This window comes from Thunnus thynnus, chromosome 21 (assembly GCF_963924715.1).
Source record: "Thunnus thynnus chromosome 21, fThuThy2.1, whole genome shotgun sequence".
NCBI lineage: Eukaryota > Metazoa > Chordata > Actinopteri > Scombriformes > Scombridae > Thunnus > Thunnus thynnus.
Window position 1 is genome coordinate 22,234,053 of NC_089537.1, and position 27,033 is coordinate 22,261,085.

The 27,033-nt window shown below is 41.1% G+C and overlaps 1 protein-coding gene across 23 annotated transcripts in view; it reads left to right on the forward strand.

Annotated features, from left to right (window-relative positions):
• Positions 1–27,033, forward strand: part of svila (supervillin a) — an 85,511-nt gene that overhangs the window by 45,902 nt on the left and 12,576 nt on the right. For 5 of the 23 annotated variants that reach the window (XM_067578323.1, XM_067578324.1, XM_067578325.1 and 2 more), the window contains 19 exons: positions 1,984–2,067; positions 3,630–4,520; positions 4,997–5,164; positions 5,910–5,944; positions 7,917–7,981; positions 8,654–8,790; positions 10,056–10,151; positions 10,619–10,937; positions 12,322–12,387; positions 13,218–13,743; positions 15,479–15,662; positions 17,989–18,121; positions 20,801–20,854; positions 22,463–22,543; positions 23,026–23,082; positions 23,967–24,126; positions 25,271–25,354; positions 26,003–26,029; positions 26,467–26,553. In XM_067578323.1, coding sequence (XP_067434424.1) covers positions 1,984–2,067; positions 3,630–4,520; positions 4,997–5,164; positions 5,910–5,944; positions 7,917–7,981; positions 8,654–8,790; positions 10,056–10,151; positions 10,619–10,937; positions 12,322–12,387; positions 13,218–13,743; positions 15,479–15,662; positions 17,989–18,121; positions 20,801–20,854; positions 22,463–22,543; positions 23,026–23,082; positions 23,967–24,126; positions 25,271–25,354; positions 26,003–26,029; positions 26,467–26,553 — 3,254 coding nt within the window. The remainder of the gene's footprint in view (positions 1–1,983; positions 2,068–3,629; positions 4,521–4,996; positions 5,165–5,909; positions 5,945–7,916; positions 7,982–8,653; positions 8,791–10,055; positions 10,152–10,618; positions 10,938–12,321; positions 12,388–13,217; positions 13,744–15,478; positions 15,663–17,988; positions 18,122–20,800; positions 20,855–22,462; positions 22,544–23,025; positions 23,083–23,966; positions 24,127–25,270; positions 25,355–26,002; positions 26,030–26,466; positions 26,554–27,033) is intronic. The other 18 variants (XM_067578321.1, XM_067578322.1, XM_067578307.1 and 15 more) reach the window with 17 other exon arrangements.

Genomic DNA, 27,033 nt, shown 5'->3' on the forward strand with positions numbered 1-27,033 from the left:
GGTGTCCAGATCTGGCCAAACAAATCACACCAAGAAGGAAAATGAACAAGAGTCCAATGCAACCGGACTAAACAACACAGGTCTTACAACACCTACAGACTCCTTGAAGTTCACCAGGGCTGATCAGAGCACTAAGTGCTACCTTAGAGAGTAGTTTTAGTTTATTACAAGTTTAGTCCTGTTTGTGTAGTTTTTATTACCCTGGTTCAACTTTGGCTCTGGCAAAAGCCACACAGTTTCCTGAGCAATGAGAGATTAAATCTAAATTATACTTAGCTCACGCTGACAAAGAGCCCTTGCTTCATACTTAGTAGCATCTGATTGTGGCATCGGAAAGACAGACAGCAGCAGATGTTTATAACTGTAAAGGGATTGTATGAAAAAGTAAGTGAAGTTATCTGCTGCAGAGGATGAGTACTAAGAAGTGTTTTGGCTCCAGTGCTGATAATACATAGTATCAGCACATGCACCTCTTTACTGTATATCTCTCTTCCTTATTTTTAATGCATCAACCAGCTGGTCGAGCCCAGGTCAGCTACAGGCTATGGCCTTGTGGTCTGCTGTTGCTAACGAACAGATAAGATGTGTTCTCGACTCTACACCCGACCAGGCTGTCATTCCCTATCGGCCTCTGTTCCTGTATGCATCACCCCCACTCTCTCTTCCTCAGTCCCTCTCTCAGGTTTCAAAACTTGGCTGGGTGTGTGTCGGTGGTGCAGGAAGGGTGGCTCAGTGTGACTCCACGGTCACATCTCTGACCCACAGCTGGGCCTGATCAAGCCCAGTGAGGCCTGAGGGGAAGAAACAAATAGGAGAGAGTTCCGTCTTTTGAGGGTATCTCCTGGTCCTTAACAATTTTCAGTCTGACAAGTCTGACATGAATGGTTATATTTGAGCAATAATAAAATGTCATGAACAAAAGTCACACTTTTGCCCTCGAGTTCCTAAGCTCAATCTTGACCTTAGAAACAGCAGTTGACAAAACAATCTCACCTCAAAGTCCATTTATTAGCTGTGTGTAGTGTAGTTGGGAGATCCAGGCTTTTTTTAGAAGCAGCTTGCATGCACAGAATTAAGAGTTTCTAGGAAAAGAAAAGCTCTCCGCCTGGAGACTGTAGTTCATTATCGCTACCCTGATATTTTAAAAGCATAACAAAAGACAGCATGTAGCATGCATTTTAAAATTACTGGTAGAAACTAGTCATAGAAAAGAGTAAACAAAACCTTTTTATTGCTTTATTCAGTTATGCTCACATGATGCATACCTTTTGGTGTTGTTTGATTTTAATTTGGTCTTAAATTTAAAGTCCTATATTTGCCATTGTGAAATGCAGATATGTTGCTTCCTCCCAGCAGCCTCTTTCTGTATTTATGGCAGAGGACGTTTCTCCTTGATTTTGTTGAACCCAGGCTTGTGCAGAACAACTCCAGCTATTTGTCTTTATACAGCATCAGAGGCCCAGCATGACCCATCTGTCTTTTGGCTCTGGTGGTGTTAGATGGCATTTCCTCTGAATATCTGCTTCAGTGGATAAGACCTCACTCTGACTTTAGTGAACATTTTTTCTAGATATAACGATGCACTGATAACATAAGTGCAGTCTGTTGCCAAATCTGACGTAATATAAGTAACTGAGATATTGTGTTTTTGTAGCCATTTCTCTTCATTTAATAAACATTAAACAAGAGATTTATTATTCATATTTCATTGCATGTGATGCCTCTCCCAACACCACAATAACAATGAAATGTCTCACCAGAGAGTTGAACTTGTATTCTTAGCAGGATCCTGCTGGTGGCCAAGCCTATTCTCATTCTGGTCAAGCTCAATGTGAAGTCAGTGGTGTGTGTAATGCAGTTATGTGTCTGTGTGTGTGCACCAAGAAAAAAAAAAGCTGAATCTAAACTATTACACACACTCACTCACTCACTCACTCACATAGTCACTCACTCACATCTCCCACCGGGTTTCCATTGGTACAGTGCCAGAGCGAAAATGAACACTGATTGGTTCCTCCAGACTGATGCTGAGGGCGACACCCACTCTCTCATCAACTGGCCATCGAGGTACAACCAGGCTGGTCGTGTCTCACCCCAAAATCACTTGCCATGTTCCCATTCGGCTGGATTTCGCAAAACCTGTCAAGCCTTATGAGCAGTGCTTCTTAAACCACAGATCAGGACAGGACCCAGTACTATTCCCCACAACACCACCATATTTTCTCTCTTTTAATTACCTTATCTTTTAGGGTGAAAATACATTTACTGAGTCGGGGGTCCTGAGCTGATTGAAAGACATGCGTGTTTAAGAACCTCTGCTTTTAAGCTTTGGCAGTCAGCTGACATTATCCTCATCCTCATTGTCACAAGCTCAACTTCCCTTGGCTTCAGACCATAACTTAATTTCCCATGCACATGTTGCTGTGTTCAATTTAATCCCTGTGTTAAAATTTAATTTAAGCAGCATATCATATTAAACATAATGTAATAAACGCAGGATAAAACAAATAGTAAAGTTGCTGTGTTGTTTCTTTTCCAAGATTAACAGTGGCTTCATATCATTGACTGTAGTTTTGGGGCTTATGCTTAAAGTATGCATCTTCCACTCTGTTCTCTTCTTTGATTCTCTTCTTTCTTTCTCTGCCACTCTATTTATTTATCAAGAATCAGGTGAGGTAGATGCTATCTCAAATACGGCTGGGTGTCATTTAAATATGTTCAGTACTAGTGCTAATACACAATGAGCTTTTGATACCTAGGCTGAAATTCACTTGTTTCAATTATAGCTGAAACTCATCATGTTTGGCAGTTTTTTTCAATATCAAAAGTAATGCAGTTATAGTTATCTGTACATCCATGGTTAAAGTACAAACAGGAACTGCCAATAGCTAATTCAGCAGAGTTTTCAGGGTGAAAATTTTTCAAAACTTGAACAAATATGGGCTAAATAGACTGTAGTTCCAAAACTAGAGTATGAGTATCCCAAATAGAAGTAAGCAAAGGAATAATTAACAGGAATAACAAAATTCATTAAAATTAGTTGTTTTTAATGGACTGTACTGAGGCTTTTGTAGCCTCAAAAAAGCCTAGGATCCAAAGGGTTAATTGACAATGAAAATAAAAACATGTTTTTCTACCAATTTTTGCAGTGCATCAGCATTTAAAGATGCCCTGTGGAGTTTTCTTGTAAACACTTAGTTTGGACTCAGAAAAGTTAGGATTTAAATCATTGTTTGATCAAACAAGGCTAAAAATCTGACCAAGCATTCAATGAAAACTTTCAGTATTTCCCCTTTGAGGCAGAATTGTGGTTTTGGGCTGAATAAATAAAATTGACTTGACTTGACAGTTCTTGATACTCTGTTCTACAGATGCATTACTGATCTTACTCAAAACGTATTGAGGTTCAATACCCAGCTCTAATATCAAACAAAGCACAGAATCAGTTCCCCTCTTCATGCTAATAGGCATAATAACAAGAGATGGTCAAGAGTACGAGTTGAGTGCTGTGTTTTGCTCTTTTTTTGTTTTGTAAGCCAATTTTGATTGTAATCATTTTGAGTTGAAGACAATTAAGCTGTGTATGTTTATGTAGTACAAATGTTAACCCACACTTTGTCTCCCTGAAGAATCAGAGTTAGGGAGAGGTTTGTGAGGGAGGAAGGTCGCCAGAGGAGCCCAGAGCTGGGAAACGTTACAGAAGCCCCAGTGTACCGCAGACAATTTCAACACCCGTCCCAGACTTCTGCACGCTACCACACAGACCCTCCAAGCCCCCAGCAGGTCTACTCTCACCACCAACCCCACCATCACCCCCAGTCTCAGATCACCCGATCTGGGCCACCAGGAGGACAAGAAGTTGGCGGTTATCCCAGTTACCTGTCCATGACCTCTGGAGCTCCAACCAGAACCGGGCAGCAGCAGGAGGAAGAGACTGAGGAGTCAGAGGGTGTGAAGACAGAGGGCCTTCTGAAGAGTAGGAAAGCAGTGCTGCCCTCAGAGATCCGCCGCAGGGAGAGGAGCATTGACGACCCACGGAGAGGAAGGGGTGAAGAGGAGTTGGGGATGTCCAGGCTGCAGGCTGAGACGGAAGACCCTGTAAGAGGAGGACGCAGAGGCAGGTGGGAGGAAACAGCTGAGCCGCCCAGGCACACGGAGCACACCACCCATCTGCAACCAGCGGAGAACAGGCCAAGAGAGCGGGAAAATGCCATTTATATCCACAAAGGGGTCACCACCACCCACATCCAACCCAGAGCGGCACATGCAGGCCAAGGAAGCTCCACCTCCAGCACAGTGTTGAACCGCTCTTTGTCAGATGCTGGAGGTCCACGAGCGCCCAGTCAGAGGAACCTGCACCAGCAGACCCAGGATCCCCGAGAGGTCAAGGAGGGTGAAGGTTTCAGTAATGGAGAGAGTCACCAGGACGCACGAGTGTCTGTGGCCCAGCTCAGACATTCCTACATGGAGAGCACCACCACCCCCCCAACCAGCCGCAGGTCTGAACTGTACGTTGCAAAGTAAGACACTGCACCTCCGATGCTCGCTGGCTGGCTGCTGTGGAACTCACACTGATGCTTGTTACCTAACATGGGCTGCTACTGAATGACTAACAAGCAACCAAGTCTGGTGTTACGTTAACATCAAAGCGCAATGATTCTATCAGTTGCTAATCAGTAGAAATGGCATTCATGCATTAATTGCCTAACTCTAAGCTTCCTATGATGTTTGTTTTTTGTTCTTTACTGGCACTGTGACTTCTCTGGGAGGCCAGTGAACATGCACATGCCTTAACCGCTAATAAATTTGCTTGGTCATGCTCACATACTTGGCTTAAAAACCAGGGGTGTGACTGAATATTCAAACTTTTCACCTCTGTTTTTTAACAGTTCCATTGTTGTTACCCATCTCTCTCTATCTCTCCCTCACCGCACTGTATTTTCTCTTTCCTTTGGGTACTCTATCTGTTGGTCTCTCTCCTGTGTGGGCTCTCCAGTGAGATGGAGGGCGACAGGGCACTTGCAGGCTACGAGGCCCCATGGAGAGGGGAGAGGGACAAGGGGCGTAGGCCCCGACAGTATATCTATCCAGGGGAGAGTAGAAAGACTTCAGAGAGGTTTAGGACACAGCCCATCACTTCTGCTGAGCGCCAGGAGACTGATAGGTACTGCTCTGGATTCAGGAATGCATGGCTGAGAGTGAAGAATGCTATAAAATGTCCATATGATCATGCATGTCAAGGAAATCATCACACAGTGGTAATTTTAGTATAAATGTTTGCTTTTTAGTATACAATAAATAATTCTATAGTATGCATTAAGTCCGTAATCAGATTAATACCACAAGCTGGATCATAGTTTAACACAGGCCGATTGCTGTGACACACATACACATACATACATACACACACACACACACTCACACAAACATGCACACAAACATGCACACATATATGTACATGGACACACTCACTTTATCCTTGATTTTGCCCCTCGCTTTAACAACATTAGCAAACAGGGAAGCTTAAAGGCCAAAGGTCCCTCTGATTGGGCCTTGGCAGTGGTCATCACATGTGACCATACCAATGAAGCATGAATTGGCCTTTGTTGGTAATCACTCCCTGAGACCATGGAGCTGAACAGACTTCTGTAATGCTGTCTAATTCTCCAGCTTAGTCTGCTTTACCGACTGTTTCCCTTTTTTTTTTCATTTCTTCTCCTAACACTCCATACTCCAAACCATAAACGACTGCTTCTTACTGAAACTCTTCAGCTCTCTCTGTGCCCTAGCTTTCTCTCGCTCCTGTTCCTAACAACTCGTCACCCTTTGATAATAATCAGGTATGTATTGTTGCATGGATATTTGCAGGTTTTACTGATTATCTTTTTCTTTTTTTGCACTTTTTGAAGGTCCTGTGTGAGTTCAGAGTTTGTTTCCACTGAAGGTAAGTAGTTTTCTTTTTACTGTGACTCGCAAAGATTTGACAGTTTTAGGATAGAACTTGATTTTCAGAATATATAGCTGTAGCAGTAAGTGGACATAAAACACTAACACATTGACATAAATAGGTAGAATGCAAGCATATTTTTTGGTTATAGACATTTAGATTTATTGCACTAAACACTTTTTCCACAAACACATGTAGTGTACATACATCAAGTAAGAAGTACAGATCATGAGCTGCTGTAGCCTCCCTCCTTACATGTGTGTTAAGTAATGGATTAAGTACAGCTAGCTTTAGTGGAATTATTAGCATTACTGTTTTATGTGTTTGACCAATCAGATTGCAGTTGCGTAATGGATGGTGGCATATTTATAGCAGTGAAAAGTGCTACAGTTATGTTTGGGGATAGTGAATCATATGGGGAGTATGTTTTTAGTTTTATGGTATAATTTTGACTTATGAGCTAATGCTAACAAAAGCAAACATTCACACTATATTTAAGTTCTTTTAAAGGGTAAGAATGTCACCAAAACCCAACTGGAGGACTCGTAACTCTCAGATATTACCACAGCTCTCTGAGAAAATTGAGTTTCATCAGCCTTTTGTCTTTGGACGAGTCTATGAGATCACGGTGATGTTAAAAGCATCTCATTAAGTTTATGCTTCAGTTTTGTTGCTTACCACTTACTACTCTGAATCATACTCGCAGTATGTCAGGGATATCATCTGTTCAAAGGTCAGTACTTCAACTATGCTTAATAATATCTAGATTGTACATTTGCCGATTAAAAACAACATGACTGACATGATTATCTTGAGCCTCACAGTTAAAGTCGACCACAAATGAATAAAATGTGACTTTCCAGCAGCCTTATATCAAAGCTCCACAAATAGACTTGAGGGTTGAGGCCAAATGACTCAAATCTCCTTTTTTAAAGCATTATTTTTTTTAACAGGAAAGCACAACATTTGTAGTGGTGTTTATAGAGTCATTACTGGTGCTCACAGTAGCATAACAGCGCAGCTCCACAGAGGGCAGAACCAACTCATCTGCTTTTTATAAGCACACACTCAGCTGGGCCGCTTTTTGTACTGAGAATTAGAGGGGGCAGAGCTCAGCACAGCGGCGTCAGTCAAAGGGAATAGTTGTTTGATGATGTCATGTCATATGTCTTGCAGAGATGTCTTGCACACACAGAGTGAGTGTGTGTGTGTGTGTGTGTGTGTGTGTGTGTGAGTGAGAGCGTGAGTGCAAGTGCAATCGTGCCTCTCACACCTGTCTAGCTCTGTATAGTCTCCCCAATGACGCCAGTCACAGGTTTGGTGGTTTATCTTTGCTCCCAGCTATGAAGCCAGATGGTGTCTAATGATGAAGTGAACACAATGATGGTGATCAGAGGTTTTTTTTACTACATTACACTTAACAATTGTTGCTCAAGGGAAAGAAAGTCTTCTTGTATCACAATAGATTAAACATTTCTTGCACAGTTGAGGTGCAACACTCCAAAATTCATTTGCTGTTATGTATTGGTATAATTCAAGTTGCCCAAAAGAGGGTGTTACAGTTAAAACTTAAAAAAAAAAGAAAATTAATAAATGTATTGTGTCTACTTGTTCTAATAAGTTGTGTTTTAAGCAAGGAGTATGTACTGTACCTTTTTTATTTGTATTTTAAGGAGTTCTCCAGAGATTTGGTATTGCACCATCCATAATGTTGAGGAACTCACAAGAGATTGTCAAAATCAACACCGTGGAGGCTGAGATTTTTTTTTTTTTTTACAACTTTGATTAATCAGAACAGGAGAATGGACACACTTCTGCACATACATTTCAGCATCATAATTAAATCATAAAACAGGGACAAAAAAAAAAAAAAGAGATCACAAGACTTATAAGATCAAGAGTTTTTGTTTTGTGCTCTGTGCGTTTTGGTTTCATGCTTCCTTTCTTCTCTGCCTCTCTCTCTCTGTAGCTGATGAAGAGAAGCTAGATGACCGGGCCAAGCTGAGCGTGGCAGCCAAGCGCTCTCTCTTCAGGGTGAGCTTCAGTTTCAGCCTGGTTGTCCTCTCATTTCTTTGACCTTTTACGCACATGCATACAGGTGGTGAGTGAGCATTCCTCTTCCACCGCATACAGTATGTCAGCTGATCACATGCTGGTTCTGGACACTAAGCACCAGAAAAATGTGCTTCTAATCAAGGACTGATTTTTCTTTTCTGCCCTCTCGTCACTGCGAGGAGCTAAAAACTTGGAAATGATTTAGTTTCATCGCAAGCGTGGATCAGACTACACAAACTATACAACAAGTGTTTTATTGGAACACATTTCAGTTCTGCACATGTGTGAAATTGACCCCAAGCATGCTCTGTAGTCCTGATTGCTTGAGCTCAATTCAGTCGATACTTAAATTTCCAAACAGCTTTGGTAACAGATGTGATCTTAATGTGCTCAGTCATCTGTCTTTAATCACAGTTATGCAAATTTTATGACACATTCATCTCCTCTAGTAGCCAATTCAGTCATCAAACCCTCTGTCTCTTTGCATGCAAATATTCCCTTGTCAAAAGTTTGTACTCATGTTTCAGTATTGACCCAACCACAGAGCAACTGAGTTAACTCTCCCCCGGGATTATTCTAGGGTTAAGGTGAACTTACATATTACAGTGATTTATAATGATTTTCCATGTTTACCCCAACATTCCCGTCCAGGAGCTGGAGAAGAGCATTGATGGTGGAGCTCCTAAACCGCGGTCTAGGAATGCAGCGGTGGACAGGAGGCTAAGACGTACACAAGACCGATCCAGAACTCAGCCAGTCACCACTGAGGAGGTGGTCATCGCTGCCACGTAAGTCTTTTATTTAATGCTGTTAAGTTAAGTTAAGTAAGTTAAAGGAATAATTTGACATGTTTGGAAATTGGTTAGCTTAGTTTAGTATAAACACTGGAAAACTGGAAGTCAATGGCCTTGCCAAAAAATAGATACAGCACGTAACTCCTGATCAGTGGTGGAAGAAGTACTCAGATCCTTTGCTTGAGTAAAAGTACCACAATGTAAAAATACTGCAATTTTACAAGTAAAAGTCCAAGTGCTGTATTTTATAAGCTTAACATATTTGTTTTTAATGTAAAATCCTAATCTGAAAAGAAGTAGCTATAGCTATCAAATAGGTGTAGTGGAGTAAAATGTACAATATTTCCCTCTGTAGTGGGAAATGGCATAAAATGGAAATACTCAAGTAAAGTACCTCAAATTTGTACTTAAGTGCAGTACTTGAGTAAATGTACTTCTTTTTATATTTCTAGTTGTGTATCAGTTAAACAAATGAGACATAACATGTGAACTAGTGAGCTTTAGAGCTAGTAGGCATATTTTTGATCTTTGGACAGAGTCAGGCTAGTTGTTTCCCTGTTTACAGTCTAAACTCATCCAATCACTATCTCTTGTCAAGTGTATTTCCCAAAATGGCAAGTATTCTTTTAAATCAAGCACACCTATGGTGCTTTAAAGGGGTCAGTTCACCAAAAGAAAAACATAGATATTCTAGTTTACCTTAACTGGTATCTAACCTTCCAGATTGGTTTGATTTTTAGTTTTCCCAGATTACTCATAGTAAAAGGTGACACTAACTGTGGAAAGACAAGTTGCTTTTGGCAACTTGCTTCTGGAGGCAGAAATCTAAGACTAATAAACTATCTGCAGTGACTAGACACCAGTGGGATTAAGGGAGACAAAATGTTTTTTAGAATTTGGATTACTTGAACCTACCCTCTAAGTATTTGAAACTTATGAACAAGCTCTTTGATGTAGCAACATTTCCTCACTTTGTCAACCTGAAACATAATCCATCACCCTGTCTGTCCTGGAAGTGATTCAAAGTTTCATTTTTGTGTGAAATTCTCCATGAATACTGAAATGAAATTTTTGGTTTAAAGCCTCCAGCCATCTCTCTGAACACCTCAACATCCTTTTATATTCTTGTGTCTGCTTGAATTACCCTTTTTCTTCATCACCTAGAGGTCATCTGGTTCATTCCCCCTGTCACCTGTGTTCTCTCTGTCACCTATCTGTATGTGTGTGTGTGATTATGTCCCTGTCCTTGACTATTGTAGCATCCCCTCTCACGTGCCACAAACGGTGACTGTTCACACTGCTGTAGCACGCGTCCCTAGCCCCACCCTAGTTTGCAGTACTCTCCCACCAAACAGGTACACGGCACATGCGTGTGCACGAACGCTCACACCGAGCTACCAGTGTGTGACTAACATGATTGATCTTCCCTGAATGCTGCTCATTCACCACAGCATAGTTGTCATCCCAGAGTGGTATTGATGTATGATGAGGTTTTCCTTTAAGTAATGAATAGAGTCCTAATGCACAGTTTTTTGACGTTTTGGTGCCCTCCTGTGTGACTGGAGGAAACTACATGACCTTTACACCAATATGACTTCAACTCCACTTGATGTCACAGTTCTGTTTGTAGTGGGCATGACTCATCCTGCATGTGTAACAACACATTTAAGCTGAAGGTTTAAACTTCTGTTAGATGTCCTTGTCATAATTAGCTCCACAAAGCTGCCTGATATGCAGCATGCCACTTGCTAGCTTGCATGAGCTTACCAGAAGTCTCCATTTCTTCTACCTCTTTGTCTACTGGGTGTCATCCTCCCATCAGCCTGCAGGCATCCTCGCAGCAGAACGCCGCCGCCAGGGAGCAGGCGCGGGAGGCCCGGCAGGCGCAGGAACCCCAGGAGGCTCAGGGCTCCAAGCAGGTGTCCAAAATGGAGGGAAAAGACCAGAGTCAGGGTCAGAGTCAGGGTCAGAGTCAAGATGAGCCTGACCTCTGCACCCTCAGCCTGGCAGAGAAGATGGCGCTGTTTAACCGGCTGGCTCAGCCTCCCAGCAGGGTTACTCGCACCAGAGGGGACACACGCCAGCGCAGGGCCAACGCTCGCTACCAGACGCAACCCATCACACTGGGAGATATGGAGCAGGTGGGGCAGAAGCAGGATGATTAACAGTTTTCTTTTCTTTCTATAGGTATGTAGTTAACTTGAAGTTTGAATCTAAACTTACTCATTGTAATTCTGTGTACCTTAAGGCTGCGGTATGCTTGAAACAAACTACTTTGTACAGTATCATCTGACCACATCTAACAGGAAAGTGTTTATAACTCTCCACCCTCTCACCTCTGTACATATGGCCAATTGCTGTGTAAAATGGTCATGATTTTCTGATTATCAGTTTTTGAAAGTTGCAAAAATCGTCAGATGCAGTAGTAGCACAGAAGCGCAGATAACTGCAAAAGTCTATTAAAGGCTGTGTGCATAAGTCAGCCTCAAGATGACACTGAGAAGTTCTCCCTGGCATAAATGTTTACTCAACGTAAGTGTGACAGAGCATCGACATTTCACTCTTTTCTTGTAACAAATGTCAATATTAAAGCCCTGAAACATCAGGGAGCAGTACATCAGATATCGAATCCCGCTAATTAGACATTTTTAGCATGCTTAACTAAAATAGTGAACGTGGTTGACATTACACCTGCTTAACATCACCATGAGCACTGGTATTATCATTCTGTCTTGTTGGTATTTAGCACTTCTCATTAACGTTATCCACAAAAGGTTACAAGGAATTTAGTGGTGCTGTGAATTAGTAGTTGTGGAATGTTAATTTTTCTTTAAAAGAAGAAAATATCTTTTTAATTAAGTTAATTAAATTGATAATGCTAGCATGTTACACTGTTTGTCTCTGAGTCAAGAATACAAGTGGATTGTGGTCTGAATATACTACTATGGTCAGTGCAATTGACCCAATTGCACCATCACAGGGGTCTGGTGGGAGTGGGTTTCAAAAGCCGTCCCATGAACCGATTAGCACTTCATTTGAAGCATACTGACACCTTTGCACTAATGTGAACATGTCTCTTTTTTCTTTTGTTTGTTAAATTTTAGGGTAATTTCAACATATCGCCACATTTTGTGGCCACAGTATGTCTTTTTATGCTGTATACACTTGGCTTTACAACTTACTGTATTCCACGTCTTTCTTTAGACTGTTCAATAAGAAAAAGAAAGAGAAAAGTCCACAATAAGATAAGCTCACAAAAAAAACTTTAATGGGGGGAAAAATGGAGGAATGGAAAGAGCAACACAAGAGGGATATCTTTTCTACGACAGACACATGCAATAGATATATACAGACTAGACAGAAGTAGCTATGGTAACTGAATAAAATATAAAGTAAATAAAGTGTCGAACATATGATAAGTAAATGTGTACTAAATTTCAGGCCGGTACAAAATAATCCGTTCCTTTTATCAAGACAGAAAATACATGAATCAAGCATTGTAGCATGTGCGTGTCTCTGCTCCAGGAGCCCTCAGACATAGACATCAGAGATGAACAGGAGCTATGTGAGAGACCGGTAGAACACCCACAAGTAAGGTTCCTCTGAACAATCACCACGCACTTGCCTGAGACAGTGGAGGCTGACGCAGCTGCGGCACTTCTCAGAAATGGCCATACATTTCTGTGAACATCACGTGCTGTGTGTATGGCATCTCATGTTTGGGCCCATCTCCGCGTTGTGTGATTTCATTATGAATGTACAGTGCATGGCCCGGCTTCTGAGTGAGTTGTGACTCAGTGCTCATCATCCCGCTGTGTCAGTGAGGAGGCTGCGGGGGGTTGTGGTGGTGGAGGAGAGGAGAACAAAAGCGGTCCAACTCTTGTTCACCACTACATGGACTGAAAGCAGCTATTTGTCATTAGCTTACTGGAAACCAGCAACTGTTTGAGGGAGAGCAAGCATGAGGACGAAGATGGAAGCAAAAGTTTAAAGGAGTAAAAGGACTCTACAGTATTTATATAAAAGATATTGCAAGATTTTTCTCAACAGTTTTGTGCTTTCCATGGATGTTAAATGTTGCTTCTCATTCATTACTCAACAAGAGTGTAAGGTTAGTTCACGTGTATTTAATGTAAAGTCATTTTCAGACTGTGTGTTTTTAGGCTACAGCTGGATGCATTGTGTGTAGGGGGGTAAGCTGGCATGGCTTTGTGATGTGGGCTGATGCTGACCGGCAAGATAGGCTGCCCTTTGATGCTCAGGAAGTGCAGTGAGTCAGGCAGGCGGTGATTAGTCAGCATGATTCTCTGCAATTTTGTGTGTATGTCTGTGTGCACTTTGCCCGAGCTGTTTCTCAGCCTCTGTGGCCGACTGACCCACTTCTTTCCTTGTCTGCGTCTCTTTACCTCCCTGTTCCACAGCTTCAAAACAGTGCCGGCTCTCGGTTTGGACATCTCCCCTCTTCATCATCCTCCTCTGCTCTGAGAGCCGGAGGCACTGTCTCTACTGACCACGCCGGAGACATCCACATACCCCGAGCAGCAGCCCGGGTTGAGGTCGCCCCTCCTAGCTCTGACAGGTCTCTGCCCCCTCCCCAAGCAGACGGCCTGGCCTGGAGGCCCCAGGAGTCCGCGGAGCAGCAGAAGCAGCCTTACCAGATAGTGCCCCAGGAAGAAGAAGGAGCTGATCTGGGAGGAGGGAAGAGGAAGCTGGCCTCTCCTGAGGGAGCAATCAGGCAGGCAGCTCTGCCCCAGCCTCAGTCTGGAAGAGAGAGGAGGGAGGAGGAGGAGGAGGAGGAGGAGGTGGTGGAGGTGGAGCAGTGGCTGGCCAGACAGAGGGGAGACAGAGCCTTGCAGAGCTCAGAGAGCCACATGGTAGAGGAGAGGCAGGAGCAGAGGGAGTATCTGAGGGAGGAGGCACACTACCCAGCCAGGACCATCAGTGGAGGTGAGGACAGAGAAGGGACTCAGCTTATAGAACAGTTTATTTTTTTGTTAGAGGTTCATTTACTTTTTTCTAGTTTACTTGTTCGCTGTGAACAATTGTGAACTATTGATATCTCTTTGAGAGTTTAACAAATTGCATTATTTGAAAGTGATATTCCGCTTTTCCACTAGTTATTCAATATCATCTCACATCAGTCTCACTTTGCAGACTTATAAATCACAGTCACTATTACAACATCAGACTTTGACACTAGAAAATACAACACTGACCTCATCTGTTTTCAGATTTAGTCATTGTTGATGTATTTGCAGAAGTTCTACATTTATTTTTAATGTAGCATTATCTTTTTTTTAATATAGATCATTATTATTACTGTTATTATGCATTATTGCTTTATGCATATAGGGAGATGTTTGTAAAAATCTGTGTTTTCATGTATCTGCAAGAACAAATCTTTTGAAATATGTCTGATAATTCACTAACTTTGGCTTGCTGACACACTAAGATAGTGAACATGGTAAACATTATACCCACTAAACTTTAGCAACATTAGCATTGCCATTATCATTATTCTCATGTTAGCATTTAGCTTAGCATTTAAAAATCAGATTTCTCATGTATTTTATTCACATAACAATACAAGGATTTTTTTTTTCATAATATTGGATGCTAACATGCTAAACTAAGATGGTGAACATATACCTGATGAAAATCACCATGTTTTGTGCTACGTATAGCAAATGTTAGCATGCTAACACGCTATACTAAGATGACAAACATGGTCAACATGTTGGTGTTGTCATGATCATTACTGTCATGTTAGCATGTAGCATTTATATATCAGGTTTTTCATGTAATTTTTCCACAAAAAAGTACAAGGAATTTTGTGATAAATGGTTGCAAGATGTTAGCTTTCTTTAACGGGACAAAATCTTAAATTTAAAAAAAAAAAAACCAACCCAAAAAACGAAACAAAAACAACTGATGAGATATGTTTAAAGAGGCGACTGTAAGACTTAATAAACACCACAGTTAATTTCAGTCGACAGTCAAAAATTTCTCATTCAACCACATTTCCTGTCTGTGAAAATGTTACATTCAGTTTGTGGTTTTCAGGCTTCCTTTTCGTCTGAGCGGCAGTTACTCTGAACCAAACGCTTTGATTGTGTCTATATCAGTGCACAACCTGTCTGGGAAAGCACAGAAATTAGTCGGATGAACAACAAATTCAAATCTGTCATTGCTGGTTTATGGAGTGGGTGATGATAGAGCAGAATAGATGAACAGACAAAGAACAGGCAGTTGTGCTTCAGCCAAAGAGCTCCACTGTGGGTTATTTGATTACAACTGTGGAAGGGAGGTTTAAAGCTGTGAAAACTGCTTCTCACAGGCCGATGAGAGCCTCTTGGTAAGCATGAAAGATGTTTGCTCCCACGCCGTTTTGTGCTGCTTAGTTTGCACTTTGAGAGCAATGACTGTACTTTTATGCAAAGCCCCTTAGTTATGGAATTTCTGGAATATTGTTCTTTCTAGAGGGGTTTACCCTAGACTGGATAGAGGAATCATTTTACAGAATAATAGCATAATTTATTTGTCTCACTTTTTTTTTCTTCATTTCAGCTCTTCCTAATGTAATTTCACATCTAAGCCACTGTGGGAACCTTTTTATACAGTTGCTGTCCGGTTATTGATTTTGCTCACTCATACTCGTCCTATGTGTGTCTGTCTGTTGCAGAGCTGCCGGAGCCCACTGTGGTGACACCCAGAGCACCATCTGGTTCGCCCAGGAGTGTGTGTCAGCCTCCGGCAGCGGACACATACGCGGACGGCGGTGGACAAACAGCCAGCCTGTTTCAGCCTGAGTTGGACGACGAGCTAAGCGACATGATGACGGCCAGACACATGTCCATCAAAGAGAGGTGAGGCTGGTGGTGTGGTCAGCAGTCATTGATTTGAAGCTTAATTGGAGTGGGTAGAATTGTTGTTTTCTTTACATATTGTGTATTCAGGATGTTGTTTTACCGCACGTATGACTATGTGCAAGTACCACTCAACTTCTCATTTGATCTGAATGCAGTTTACATCAGCTTGGCTTAAAATATACTCCTTTTTGGATCAGCTGGTCAGTAAATAAAGCCAACGAAATCAAAGCTGAATGAAAAGGAGAGTCACTTTCATTGTCTTGGCTTGAAATGTGGGTTAAATGGGGAAAAGGAAATGAGATCATGAGGAGGAGACAGAGTGAGTTAGTGGGTTTTTAGGGCTTGTTATTTTCAGCCATAACAGCAGCACAGTGTACTCGGGATCTTAAATCACAGAGATGGATAGAACGAACATTTCCATTCATACTGAAGCTCTTGATTTGCTTTTGGACTCTGATGCATGAGGTTCAAAAACTAATTTAATATAATAATTAAATAAATAATAAATTTAATATAATAACATCTCCCAGGTGGTCCTGTGTGCCAACACAAGGGATGACACATAAACATCAAAGCAAAGCACAGTTTTCTGCGCTTTTTAAATGTGCTTGTTCATCATTTCAGTGGAATTCAAGTTTGACTTCTAACCGAAGCTCAGTATTGGATTCCCAACAATGAAAGGGTTACATAAATCAAGTTATGTCACATTTTGTAGCCTGCTGGTTCGACTGGTAAACACACCAGATAGTGATGACATTCTATATTGATTGATGACATAATGGAAACACATGTAAACTTGTGTTAAAGGGTGTATGCTGACGTCTTTGAGCCTCTCCCATTTTCAAATGATTTTACTAGATGCAGTATCTGTATGGCAGATACAATTGGCCACTTCTATTCAGTGTCATTTTCATCCTGTTTGTTGGCATTGTAATGGAGCCCTCGGGGCAGAACAGGACTTTCCCTCACTGGGTCACAGAGGAGTGGTTGTGAGAGGGTCAGAGGGCACTGAGGGGCACCCAGACCCCTCCCCTATGGGTCTGATCTGCTGCCCTCTGAGACATGAGAGATTCATAATTGAATCTCTGTTCTTGTTGCACCACACTTCAATATGTGGTTTCATAATCCTCCATGTGCTTTATATGTAATCACAGTTTTCCACAACTACTCATTTAAAAGACTATAAATCAAAATATTCCTCTTGCATCACTGTTACAGCACCTTTTTCTATTGCTTTAATTCCCTGTTTAATCCAAAGCCTGTCAAATACAGTCTCAGCTCCATTTACACCGACTGACATCTCCAAGTGATGATTACGTCTAATTGTACTCTGGCTGTCACCAATCTGTTTATCCATTATCCAGAACTGAACATTATTTCTAAGTGTGGCTGCTAAATGACACAGTGGCTGCCTCTGCTTAGTGTCTTCACTGCAAACACTAGATGAGACTGAAAGGAGGCTTGGAAACAATACTGTTTGTTGTCGTTCAGGGTTGTGACAGGTTGTGTTAAAAGCTTCAGGGAAGCAAGGCTGAGGCACTTTCTAACCTAGCAGTAACCTTGTGCCGAGCACAGTCTGTCTTATTTCATGCAGTGTTATATCAGCTCTACACCAAAGTATCTGAATGTGATGACAAGAGCCCATTTTGGGAAATACGCTCATTTGCTTTTTTGCTGAGTAGCCCAAGATTTTACGTTTTGGTTTGTGTACAGATCAAACAAACAAGAACAATCTGTTAATTACAACATTAAGATTTATAGGTGCTGTTAAGTATATGAGATTTTAATAGTTTGGTGAGTTTTATGGACACCAAAGATCTTTTATAGGAGTTCTAGAAGTTGATTGGTGGTGTAACTAACAACAGATAACAACAACAGATTCTTTTTCAATTTAGAAATGGCTCACGTTATTACATTGTCATCGTCAGATAAAAGCCACAAAAACTATGTTTTGGCAAAAATGAGGTTTGCATTGTACGTCTTCCTTGTTCTCAAAAGTAAAGCTGTGGCTTACTGGAGTGCGGGACTCAGAAAAAACTCATCATTGAGAAGCTGGAACCAGTAAATGTTTTTCTAAAAATAAGGTTAATTAATTGTTTCAGTTCTGTTTTATACACATACAAACAGACAATGTAAATAATTAACTCACTGAACATTGCCACTTCTGTAAATCTAACTCACTTAAGCTCAGTAATAAAAACAATAATAATAATTTGGTTAATTTAATATTAATACATTTTACTTTTAATCACTATTTAATTTAAATTGTGTTTATATTTATTTTTATTTTGTTTGAACCTCTTCCCTCCTCGCTTTCTCTCAGAGTGGCCTTGTTAAAGAAGAGCGGCGAGGAGGACTGGAGGAACAGGATCAATAAGAAGCAGGATGTGGTGAAGACTGCTGTGGGCGAACAGCACGCTCAGCTCTGGGAGGTGGAGCAGAGCTTCAAGAAGAAGGTAACCACCTGACCTGCACACTCACTGCTGACTGAACACATCAACAGACAAGACACACAGTCGTCTGCCTGTGGCGGTTATGTTTTCTCACGTCATGTATAGTTATGGCACTACGCTGCATTCAGATCATGTTGAAAAGATGGTAGATATGTTATTTACTCCCTGCTTATCAGGAGCAACCAAACTGTACTTTAGACTCGAATAATTGCATCTTCAAACAATTTTAAACACATGAACCTCCAAGGAATTGCTTTGAACGGTCAAGTCACACCAGCATTTTATGCCCATCAGACTTTAATGCAACACTAATACAGAGGGAGCGACATGCCACTGACAGTGTGGCTTTATAATAGCAAGTATTTCCTGTATCAAGTTTTGGAGGTGTTCTTGATCTTTTCTGTGGCTGACATGTAACTCTAGAGGGATATCAGAAGACAATCAGAAGCCAATAAATAATAAGCTTTGAATATCTCTAAACAGAGAGGTTGTGTATTGTCAATGTCTGTATCTTTTGAGCTCTTTGTCTCTTTTCTCTGTTCTGCCTGATAAACATCTGTTGCATGTTTTGTGCTTGGACTCTATCAAGAGTTTTTCTGCATTTATTCTAGTCATGGCTGTAGAATAATACTGTAGTATCTGGATCAGTTGCACATTTTTTATGGTGCACACTGTTTTCATTTGTATGGAAGTCTTTGGCTGTCAAGATTTAAATGACACAATTTAATGAAACTGAAAAGTTGTTTTCCATTCCTGTCTGCAGAAAAATTACATTTAGGTCACAACTTAAAATCCAGTTTCTGCATTTGCATAATTACTGCCAAAATTAATGTAAAATTCTGTTACTGACAATGATAATGTATATGAATGTGAAATGGACTTAATTTAAAAACTGGAGGACAACATGCAACCTAAACTTGAAAATGAAATGGCAAACTGGACTTTTGCTTTGAATTTGAATTACCTCACAATTTTAAGCTAATTTCTAATAACAGTTCAATTCATAATGTGGCATCCATGACACATGAGAATGAAAATTGAAATTTTATTATTTATACATTTTGTTCATAATGCACACACATTGCACACATTGCATTTACACACATTTTTATAATTTACACAAAAAAAGTTGAATTACCATGTTAGACATCCATTCTTGTCCTTCTCCATCATAAAAAAAATATCCACAATCTATGAAGATGCAAATATTTTAAATTTCGAAAGTACTAGAGTACTAACTACTAGACACAAGATATCTCCTATTTCACTGTAAAGTCCATTATCGATGTATGTACGCTGGGGTATCAAGTTTCCATATAACACTTGTATAAGTTGCATACTGGTCCAAACTAGTCGTGACAAATGGACAAAATCATCTTGTATGTACACATCTTAAACTTTTCTCCTTCAGTAGATGAATGTGAAAACAAACTGCACATATTTCATTCTACATGGTAAAACATCCAAGTAAAGTAACAATAAGCAAAACATATTTTTAAATTGAGGGGAGTTTAAATGATTTCATTTAAATATTGGCAGCCATAAACTTCCATACATAGCAGCTTTATTTGTCTCTTTAGTATCTGATGTATATTTGTTATGGTTGTTTTGAGACAATCAAGATTTAAGTACATTAAGCCAAACTTTAAAGCCTAATTCTGCCTAAATTACACATACATTGAGATGTAAAGTTTAGTTTAGTTAATTACTGTATGTGCACCTTTGAGACAACAACTGTTCAACCAACTGTCAAGTGTCAGTGACAGTAATTACTAACTGTCTGGTGTCTGGCTTCAACCTTTCTTTCCACTGAACTGCATGTTACATGTAATCTTTCATTCTTCTGTTTGCCTTTGTCTCTGTTTGCATGTCCCTTTCCTTAAAAAAAAATAAACCTCATTTCATCCTCTGCATGTGGAACGTGTCTCTATGTTTGCATCCAGGGTGTGTTTTTAACAGGGGTTGGGTGGGACGCTACACATACCTCTCTGTTTAGACATATTCACAACAGCTACTATCCAGCTGTTTTTATTTCCAGCTGCTTATCAGAGTTTGTTCAGCCTCACTCCACAGCTCTGCCCATGCATATTCTCATTTTGGGTTTTCAGGTTATTTAAGGTCAGGAAGAGCTTTGCTTTGATTTCTTTGATACCATTTTGAATGGTCAGATCTGCTGTGTTTCAATTGCCCTTTCTGTATTTTTTTTGCACAAAATATCAAATCAGGAAAAACAAAAGTTCCTTTACTCAAGTTGAAAGGCTGGCTAAGTGGAGGTCAGGGGGAAGGACAGTTGATGTTGCTCGTCATGTTTTCATCCTCCCATTCATCAGTCCGTCGACACAATTCAGTCAATTTCCTGTTTTTGATCAAAGAGGTGCAACACTAAAGATCAGGCAGAGCCATAACTGCACAGTCAAGCAAATGCCAGCAGCAGAACACATAAAGACTCCCATTGTTCCACCCAAGGACACTGTTTTTTTGATGAAAGTGCCGTTCGTGTTACACCACCCATGCTGTAGACTTGATATTTATCCGAAAAGTACCGTCTCTTGAGGGAGTCTTGAAAGGAAGGGAAGTTTAGAGAGGTCCAAATGGTGTATCAAAACTTCAAGATATGATTGTCGCAACACTTGAGCCTTCAAAAAAACATGTCCCTTCTCTCCTGCGGCTGCTTGTCTGCAGGACGATGAAGCACTGATGATGATTGATGACTTTGCTGTTTCCGACCAGCTATGGGTAAGGCCAGTGTGCAAGGCCAGAATCACACACACACACGCTCAGCTGTGGTATTTATCAAGTGCATTTAAATTGGATTAGTGATCTAAATTTTACATCCTTAACTGTGTTTTCTGGCTGCTACAGTAACACGCCCTCTTGATAAATCCACCCTGCAGTAAACTGTTAGTGTGTGTGTCATGTGGTGGTATTGGTGGTGGTACTGTGTTTGTCTATTTTACGATCATGGTGATGGTGTGCTGATGGTGTGTGCTTCTCTAATCCATCCCACCTCTGCTCGTTGGGTTTCAGATTTATGATCTCACAATCTGTGAATGTGGTTTTTTTATGTGTATATGTTTTTAAAGTTTCATTTTTGGTTGTGAAGTTTAAACTTAATTTGTCTTTAATCAACAAGACTCTGCCAGAATGATTTATTGGTAATGTGAGAAGTCATTGAAAGTCAGAGTAGGGTTATACTACTTATCCCATTTCCGAAATCTCAAGGTCTAAAATTGTAGTTGATTAATGACATTTGGCACACATCTCTACTCTGCTTCCCGTTTCCTCTCCATTCCAGCTGCTCAGGGCCACAGCTACTATTGAGGACACTTGGGTCATATCCTCTGTAATATTTCTGGAAATTTAGGGTGATATAAAATTTGACCTTTTTTGAGAAAAACTAAATAAATTAAAGTGGCACTAAGTGATATTTTATATGAAAAATGGATCAAATGACTATGTGTAATGTAAAGCGAGCTCCTCATAGTGACAAACCCAGAGAATTATCACCTGACTCTGCAGTTCCTCTCTCATAAACCCACTGTACATTACCTGGACAAGCCCAGACAACAGACAGACAAAGTAAGTAACTAGCTGGTGAACATAGTGGAACACTTAGAGCAGCTAAAGAGCCAGATATTTTTCTTAGGAGACCAAAACAGCTATAGGAGCATGAATATTGGACTTGTATTTGTCAGGTGGACAGAAGCATGACTCCAAATGAATGCTAATGTTGTTCTGCATCTGCTGGATGTGTCAATAGGCAGTTGTTTGCTAACACATTCACCATAACAAGTTAATGGCAAATATGTTACAATATGTCAATGTTCTGTTCACAACTTGTTTCGCTGCCTCAAGATGGCAGGAAAAAAAATCATTGTATTCTGGCGGGATAGACAAGGCTTTAAAAACCACATTTGCACCAGTTTAACCAGAATGTAGGGTGATAGTTTAGATAAAATATAAATTAACAGTTAAAAGAATTAATAAAATGTGATTGTTTTGAAGGGGTTCTGTGGTGATTTATTATTGTGAGGAAAGGTCAAAATCAAAGCAGCAGGAGATGTTTTGACATTTAGTTCCTAGCATGAATAAAACTTCAAAACCACTGAATCCTACACTTCCCATAATGCAACTCTATAGTGTCTTTCATTAAAACCTCCTGGCCCCACACCCCCAGTTTGTAATGGAGGCCCATCGATCTTCATGTGTAAAATTGGTGAAGTGACCCTTTAAAAGTGCTGACATATTCCTCACTATTTCTAAAATCCTGGCCGTGACCCTACAGCTGCTGTACACTTGATTATGTCCTCTGTCTCTCTTCTGCTCATGGCCGTGCCTCTATAGGAGCCAGTCTTTTCCTCTACTTTCTCCCCTCCTCCTGAACCTCCTTTCCATACTCCTTCCCCCGATGAGTCAGCCAGCCAGGTAGGAAGTTGCATCAGGTCTTTGCTGCCTGCACTGCTTGCCCTTTGCCCGCCTACACACAAATCACAAACCCCTATTTTTGAACATGCACAGTCATTCATTGATTTTAAATTACTAGTTTATGGAGACTCTGTAGCCATGGCTGGTGGTTAATCGGCACTGTCAATACTGTGTACAGTGCTCTGACAAAGCCCCATCCCCCATCCTGCACCCTCTCATGTTAAAGAGCCCTTCACTTCAAGCCTTTCTGCTTTCTTAGCTGCCAAAACAGTTACAGCAACAGCCATTCTGCTCCTATTTCATGCCACAAAATATTCACCCCTTTCCCAAAGCTTTGTCACTTAGTCAGTTTGTCACTGCCAGCATAGCAGCCGCTGCAGCTTCCAGCTCGTGGAGAGTTTTCTACTGTCGCATCATTCAATCCTCATCTCTTCACCTTCAACCTGTCTTACTTTCCTCATTCCCTCCCTCTGGTTGTGAAGGCCACCAGATCTCCCAGACCCATGCAGGTGGATGAGAGACACCCCTGGAGACGGAAGGTGACCCTGTCAATACTGTGTACAGCGCTCATGCAAACCCCCCCCCCCCCCCCCCCCCCCCCCCCCACCCTCCAACCCCCCTCACCCAGTGGCTGCCTTTGCACACTTTACAGCTGTATTTTGCTCCTCAGAATTTGCACCAAATGAGTCACAATATAGTTGCTGACTAAACATTTGTCATCGTCTGCTATTGTTCTTTTTCTTTGGTTTCACTTTAACTAATATTTCTTTTATTTTAACCTCATGGGTGACACATCTCTGAAGTCATGTGCACCCACAGTCAATCAGTTTTGCTTTGGTTGTTAGTAATGGGTGTGTTTTCAATGTGAGGCAGGGATTAATGTGCTTCATGTGTATTAGTTACCCCCCATTGATGTCCTTGTTTTGCTTGGCTACTTTGTCTGTTTGTGAATGTATCCCACTGTTAAAGGAAAAGTCCACTTTAAACACTTTAACACGGTTCAAAAAGAACTGTTATCAATGTAACATGCAATCCTGATTCTATTTTGTGAATGTTGGTGGTGCATTTTTCTTTTCCCTGTGGTTAATTGGTCAAGTATTTCCATGATAGAGCTAACGTCATATATGATGCAAGCTCAAGATTCAATAGTCTTGTAGAGAAAAACGAATCACACAAAAATCAGAGAGACAAGTTTGTTTTATGTATTTTTGTGCTTCCTGCCAATGTTAGTTCAGGAAAATTCTAAATTAAATCACATTGCCTACTCACAAATTAATTCCTGGAATGCATCTAACATCACAAACTGATGATATATTACAGTGTACAAGTTCCCTTAGAGTGGATTGTTCCTTTAACATTCAGTCCAAATGAAGAATTCAGAACGACTGACATAACTTCTCTGTCTTCTCTTCTGTTTTTCCAGAGAATTGCTGAGATGGAGTGTCAGCAGATCGATGCTCACATGTCCATCCAGGAGAGGAAACAGCAGATAGTAGCCCAAGAGGAGGCCTGGAAAAGTAAAGGCCATGGAGCCGCCAACGACTCCACCCAGTTCACTGTGGCTGCACGCATGGTGAAGAAAGGTCAGAGGACAGCCTGTGTACACACACACACACAAACACACACATAAACACAAACATATACACATTCTCTACAGTCCTCTTTCTCCATCTCTCATAAGAGTTTAGCCTTCAGTTCAGTCTCAGCTCTGTACCCCAAATCCTCCAAAGCCTCTTTCTCAGTGAGCAGTTTAGGGAAAATGACTCTGCTTTTCCCTCCATCAAGCCCAGACACATCGGGCCAGAGTAGCAGCTCAGAGGTCTCTGCTCAGGCAGAAAATGATTTAATGGTTGCTGTTTTTCCCCTATTAGCTGGTCCAGAGGGGGCGGCTGATGGAGGGTTTCCTTTGTGTTTTGGTGAAGTCGGTGGGTTGGGCCAGATTATAGCTAATGGAGAGTGGCATGGGAAGGATTAGCATCCTTAAACTAGCTTCACAGATGTCTTACAGTGCCTCTGTAGGTTTGGCAGCCTTTGAGGCTAATGATGACACTAGTTCCACTGAGTCTTTACTACATCTTAACTACAAAATTGAACATAAGGAGACCTTTACTACTGTGGAAGTGCTATCAGTGAGATAGTGTCTCATTTATAGAGCATATGACACCTGTTGAAACGCACAAGGTGACATCAAGACACGCCACTGGCCTTTTTACCATCATCGACACACATCAATGTATCAGAGAAGAAAACACTGGTACCGCTTTATTTTACAGGTCCTTTAATTTTGTATTAATTTCCTGGAAATTTCCTGAGTAATATGAAGGTATTTAACGATTAATCTTTAGGGTGGTGTAATTTGGTACAAATGATAAGAAATGAGTGGAAAATAATAATAAATAATAAATAAAATGAAAGGACCTTTAACATAAAGTGTTACTGAAACATTTTATCACACTTGCTCTCTGGATTGGCACATCCCACTAATGCTCCATGACTACTTCATCTGTCTGTACAGGCCTAGTAAGCCTAACGACAGTAATTGACCTGTTCAGTGGTGTAAATGTTCTGCAACACTTGTCTGAACCAATGAAATGAAACTGGAGAATCAGTAATGACATATTTGGATATTTCACATATTGTAAATGTTGTACCAGATAGAGATCAGAATATCCATGTTATGCTTTTTGGGCTATGGGTGGTTAATGCCTTTCTGTTTTCATGCATCAGGTTTGGCCTCCCCTACTGCCCTGCAGTCTCCAGTGCTGTCCAAACCCAAGAACAGCAGCCCTGCCATCTCCAAACCACAAGAAGGTCAGTTCTGTCCTGCTGTCTTATTCCTTTACTCTGCTTTATACTCCTCTATATCTACTTTTTATACTCCCTTATACTCACTACACCCTTGTATCCTCTTGTTACCTGTTATGTCACACTGCTATCATGTGGAGCACTTAAGTTCATTTGGCAGGAGTAATGAAGACTAGAGGGCTCAGCAGTAGCAATCTGATTTAGACTTAATGACAGTGGTGTACTGGTCATAGGGCGTACCGGGACAAATCCCGATGGGCCACCGCATTGGTGGGCCAGTGGACCGTCAGAAAAATCCATAGAGTATTCACCGGCCCTGTCTGTCTCCTTACCAGCCCTTTCTGTGTGCCCGGGGTGCACATGAGAGCATGCTGCGTGCGTGTCCCTGGACTGGGCTCACGGCCGGTCCCAGCGAATAAGTCAGGGCTGAAGTTCTTTCTCAGTACACCCCTGCTTAATGACATGACTTTCTTACATCTTTAACTGTCACAAACATTCTCCAAAACCAACTGCACATATGGTTAAATAACTGAAATTTTGGCAGGAATGTAGTTGGATTCTTGTGTAACATAATATCTGATTCTGAGTCACTGAGCTGAAGGTTTGTCCATTTGGACACTGTGTAATTGATTGTCTTTGCTTCTCTTTCAAAAGACATGGACGAGATGTCTGATATCGAAGGTGTATTCCCTTTTTTTTTTGGTGTTGCACTCTGCAATGTCCATCATCATCAAAACCACAAACATCATCAACACTAATGTGGCTGATGTTGCTGTGATTCTTCTATTAGGTCAAAGCCTAATAGAATATTAATCATGGGATAGTGTTTACTTGGATGCAAATGCATGAGTCTGAAGTGCAGAAGAATTAATATTTAGTGGCTGTTAACTGTTGAATGCTTGTGACTGACAGCTGTGGTCATGAATAAATATATTCAGGTTAGCTTCATTGTGGCCGTTCAAAGTCAACAACAGCATCAGTGGTGACGTGTGTGACAGAACCTCAAGCTGCTCTGCCTGTCCAGAGATGGGATCTGTGCTAAAATCAAACACAGTATAAATTTATGCCTCTAACAGCTGTGTGTGGGTGTGTGGGTGTGTGGGTGTGCGATTGTGCAGAGATCAAGGCCGTACCAGATCTGAACCTGGAGTCAGACTTGAAGCTGGATAAACTGGAGTCATTCCTGGGCAAGCTCAACAGTAAAGGTCAGTCTTGTTCGGCACGCTGTCTACAAGTTCACCATACTTCAGCTTGGCACTATAGTTGCTCACTGGGTGCGGAAACGGGCCTTTCACACACATGATTACATGATGAGGAAAATGCTTCCATCTCTTTCTTAACTGATGTGTTTGCTTCTGTTCTGATCCTTAAAGCTGCACTGGTCAGTAATTTTACATTAACATTCATAAGTGTAATGGGAAATAGAATTAGCTATAATCACAATGTTTGAGCGTCTCTCAGCTCACTGTTTTCATTTTACGACTTACAGCTTACTTTTTTGGGTTCACTCTCATCACTCTCATTAACCTTCTTTCCAGACAAAGCTGGCAGCTGTTGTGGTGATAAAACACTAATAAACACAATGTACGCTATGTGCCCAGCACAGCAAAGTCTGCAAAAGGTGAACCTATTGGAACATTTGGAAGCTAAAAATTCAGATGTTTCCTTCAGGAGTTGGTGGAGAC